We start from the raw sequence: 4677 nt of genomic DNA, 5'->3' as shown, positions 1-4677 counted from the left end.
CTAAGTAAACTAAATTAAAATATCTGCAACAGAGTAAATTAATGCAAGTTGTAATGTAGTTCTCAAGGTGATTTTACAAGTGCATTTCTTCAAACCATATAAATGAACAACCGTATGAATCTCACTTCCAGGTTGATACGTGCATCCACTTGCATCGGATACACCAAAGGTAGATACTAGAGACTACTAAAAATAGATTAACGAAAAGCAGTTTTATCCCAAAAATTAACATATTATTGAAAGATGTTGCAACAGGAATTATCAGCTAGCCATAGCATGCTAATTTATATTACACACAACTAGAATAAATCGGTCTTAATCCCACACATCTTTTAAACACTTCTAAGAATAAAATAAAAAACTAGCATTACATTAAAACACAATGTATAACCATTGTTTTAAAAAACGGCCGTTTCGATACCGAAACGGCCGAGTTGATCCGAGCCAATACCCTCAGCTATGACTCGGCCTTTGAAATGGTACGTTTGGCCGAGTCAGCCATGACTCGGCCGAGTCATTGAATGACTCGGCCGAGTCATGGCTGACTCGGCCAACTCGGCCGTTTCCGTTATGACTCGGCCGAGTCACAAAAAGCCGGCCCAGAACACGTTAAACAGCGATTTAATATTTTTTTAATGGATTTTTAAGGTGATTTCTGATTGGTTTGGACTCCAAGGTGTTATATGAATTTGCTAAATGTCATTTGGGGTCCATTTCCCCCTCCCAAACCTTATTTAACACACTCAAATGCTCTCTACTATTGATATGCTATTCAAATTTCATGGTAATGTTAAATTCTTAAAGTAAAAGTGACATTCTCCTTAATCTTCATTTTCATCATTTTACTTAAATTTTAACATTACCATGAAATGACTCAGGATGTTTGAGAGTGGTTTCGGCCTCATTGGATTTCATATGGAGAAAGTAGAATTTTAGATTTCATTCAAAATCCAGCAGACTTATCAGTTTTTCAGGATTTCAGGATTGGAGGATTGCAATGTTTCCATTGAATTTTGTCATGTATTAGGGTATGGAACTCGTATTTAATCAAGAGCACCAATCCCTCTATGTACCTTGATGTTAGTGACATTGGTTGTCGAACTCCTCTGGGATTCACTCCCAAACCAGGAGCTTCTAAAAATGTCGCTCCCGCTCCCATTTTCGCCCCTGCTCCCAAGTAACACAAAGAAGAGAAACCGTTTGGATCAAAAAACGGTTAAATGATCTAGTTTATGTCCAATACAACCTCCGGCTCAAACGAAACCATTTGCTGAACAAAAGCCCTGATTCAGATCCCATTCTGTTGGAAGACATTGATCCAACATCAGATTGGGTAGTGGAGAGTCGTCCAGCAGAGTTTGATCTTGATGAGGATCTTGATTTAGATTTAGATATCGAGACATCAATTGAACTTGAACATGTTGTTCAGTTGAATGCAGATCCCAATCCACCAGCCTCAGTCTCATAGCCAGCAAGGACTCCAGTTGTAGGTGCTTCCTCTACTCAGCCACGACAGAAGCGCAGCCGCATATCTACTCTATCTTAGCTTGCATCTGCTGCAGTTGCACAGCCTGCTAGTGGTACCACTTCTACAGCTGCAGTTGGAGATGATGATGAGGAGGAGGAGCCATGGACCCCCTGTCTGACTCTGATGATGATCCAGAGATTGATCGACATGATCTTGGCTCCTCTGGCAGTAGCTACTAGCCAGTAGCTGTAGTACTAGTATTGGAGTCTGGTCATAGTTTACTTTTGTTGTAGAGGCCATTTCTAGCCTCCTTGGTTATGTGTTTTTTGTTTTGAGTCTTTGATCATGTATGACAGTGGACTATGTATTGCCATTGGGTACCATTTTGATATAATGGATTGGTTCATGAGCCTACTTTGATCATATGTTGTCTTCCATCTATATTATAATGCTGTGTGTTTGGAAACATGAATGAAAACCTCTAAAATTATGTTTAAAATCTTTGAAATTATGTTTTTTTATAAAAAAAATAAATATTTAATGTATTTTTTACAACGACCGAGTCATTGAAATCGAGCCGGCCGAGTCATTACCGTTTCAGAGTCAGAGTCGGAGTCGGAGTTGATCCTCGGCCGAGTCGGAGTCAGAGTCGGAGTCTTAAAACATTGTGTATAACAGAGATCAGCCCCCATCTTGGCTGCAGAGAACTGCACTTTCCAAGCACAAGTACCATCCAGAGTATGCACCAATAAAAACAGAGACAAATGCTCACCAGAATTACTCCAGAGAAATTAAGAATGCAACATCCTAAAGGGTATCCAAATTATAAGTATAAAATCCAGGTAATTAATTGAAAAAGTATATTATAAACTAACTCAATAGTCGACTAAAAAGCATCTCTCATTGGAAACAATGAAAAAAATGGTAATTATTTGGAACCAATGAGCAACCAGAAACAAACTAATTATAATATGAAACCAGATGAAGAACCCCATGAAATATTCCATAAAATGCTAACTTATGTTACTCACAAACAAATAAATCCATCTTAATCCCACATTTATAAACACTTCTAAGATTATAAAAAAATAGAGCTACACGCATTTTTGGCTGGGTAAAGGCATTGCACAAACACAATGTACAACATACATCAGTCCCCATCTAGGCTGTAGAGCACTGGGCTTCTCCAAGTGCAACAAACCACAGTATAAACCAATAAAAACAGAGACAAATGATCACCAGAATTACTCCAGAGAAATCAAGAATGCAACATTCCAAAGAGCATCCAAATTATAAGTGTAAAATTCAGATAATGAATTAGAGATAATGTTATGAACTAAGTCAATAGCCAACTAAAAGGACTCTCATTAAAAAAAATGGAAAAAATTATGATAATTATCTAGAACCACTAAAAGGACACTCATAAAAAAAAATGGAAAAACTATGGTAACTATCTAGAACCAAAAGAACAACTGGCAAGAAACCAATCATATGAAACCAGAAGAACCCCATAAAAGTTAACCTTTAAAAGTAACACCCCTTGTTGTTGGGCGAGAGTTGATGAATTGTTTACCACCAAAACTGACCCATACGAAAATTCCTGAAGTAAGATGCAAAGGCATCAGATATTAAGACCTGGTTCAGTGGAGAAACCCTAGCACCCATTTACCACAGGATCGTCCAATTCTATTAATAAATGATAGTAGATAATACAAGAAACAAGTTGCATTCCGGTGTTGAAATTTGAAGTACAATGCATTTACATATCTGACATATATGTGCTCCAAACCAGTGTGTATAAATGACTATAACAATTCTTGGAGCTTTTAAAATGCCATACATCTTTCATCACCTAGATCTGTTGAAACCCCGATCTTCAGGCCCTTGGAACCCTAGAAGGAAAATCCACCCGAGATCTATTAAGTCCGGAAGAGATAAAAATACGTAGGATGTGAATTTTCTCGGTGCTTAAAAATACCAGGTTACAATGGCTCTATCACGGTACCTATTTATGCAAATAAAAGGCAAGCATACCTCGGATCGAGGTTTCATTCAAATGGGTATCAAAAATCCAAGATTACAAGGCCATGACCACGAAAGTCCAGATAAATACATCATATTCACAAAACAGAAGTAGCGCCCTTGAGAAACCCAGATTTAATTCTCAGAGTCCAAAGATGAGTCGAACAGTACCATATTTTCCCTATCATCTTGCATCTCAAGAGACCTCTCGGAATCCTCATAGCCAAGGTGTCTGCTGCCCGGCAGCCAATAGGAGGACCCAGGGCGGAAAGGCAGCCAATCAGGAGCAGCCTTTCTAACACGTCGCTCCTCCGCCAATTCCTTCAACTCCTCGGTCAGGCGTTTGATCAGAGAGTCTTCCATAGAGAGTGAGGATATGTTCCTTCTTCTGGTGGAGTTCGTTGCAGAGTGACGAACAATAATATCATGAAGAATCTGAGGTGAACGGAGAATATGAATACTCAGCAAGAGGCTTGATGATTTTCCAATGGCCGCAATCGCCATCGCCTGTTTAACACGCCTTTTAGATTTTGAAGGATGGAATGGAATGAGGGAATATTTCCTCCTTTAATCTCAGAGGGTTGAAGGAGGACGCCTTTGAGATTTGAAGGATGGAATGGAATGAGGTAATATTTCCTTCCTTTGATCTCAGAGGGTTGAAGGAGGACGGCTGTATAATAGGAATGCAAGGTCCTTCAAAAGCGGTGTCCTCGTATATATAATCATCGGTATCTCCCCCTGTGCGTTGGATTACCGTTTTGCCACGTCAGATGCCTTGTGATTTGGATTTCCTTGATCTTTTGAATTAATCTTTTGACATTGCATGCTTTGTCGATATCAATTATCCACGTGGCAAACAGCCAGGGGATCAGTGATGGAGATATGCATGAAGTCTTTTCCAAGTTCAATGAGGATACGTACATGTTTTTCTTTCCTTATCGTTGAAGCTAGTCATTGTTCCTTAAAGTGTGAAGGTATATTGAAGGAATAGAAGAGTTGGGAAGATCATCTCGCCACGAACCGGGTTCATGGTTGAATACATGTATATAAGGTTTGTCAAACCTTCCAATGGAAGCGGCACAAGGCAAACCAATTACTCAAAACCTATGCGTGAGTACAAAGTGTTGATCGACTTTGCTCTAGGTGTGACACACCTGGTTATCTGTGTTTTCTAGCACATGGTGATC

The 4677-nt window shown here is 39.2% G+C and overlaps 1 protein-coding gene across 1 annotated transcript; it reads right to left on the bottom strand.

The window, feature by feature from the left end:
- Positions 1 to 3175: 3175 nt before the first annotated feature.
- LOC149229994 (uncharacterized) lies at positions 3176 to 4191 on the bottom strand. Its single transcript, XM_089378806.1, has one exon. The coding sequence runs from the start codon at positions 3992 to 3994 to the stop codon at positions 3626 to 3628; it is 369 nt and encodes a 122-aa protein (XP_089234932.1). The 5' UTR covers positions 3995 to 4191; the 3' UTR covers positions 3176 to 3625.
- Positions 4192 to 4677: the final 486 nt, after the last annotated feature.

This window comes from Pinus tabuliformis, chromosome J (assembly GCF_031772625.1).
Source record: "Pinus tabuliformis cultivar Carrire ecotype Pingquan chromosome J, CPIR1, whole genome shotgun sequence".
Classification (NCBI taxonomy): domain Eukaryota; kingdom Viridiplantae; phylum Streptophyta; class Pinopsida; order Pinales; family Pinaceae; genus Pinus; species Pinus tabuliformis.
This window is presented reverse-complemented; position numbering and strand designations above follow the sequence as displayed.

Bases quoted from the DNA above. Each gene is read 5' to 3' on its own strand.
- LOC149229994 (XM_089378806.1), bottom strand. From the start codon at position 3,994: ATGGCGATTGCGGCCATTGGAAAATCATCAAGCCTCTTGCTGAGTATT.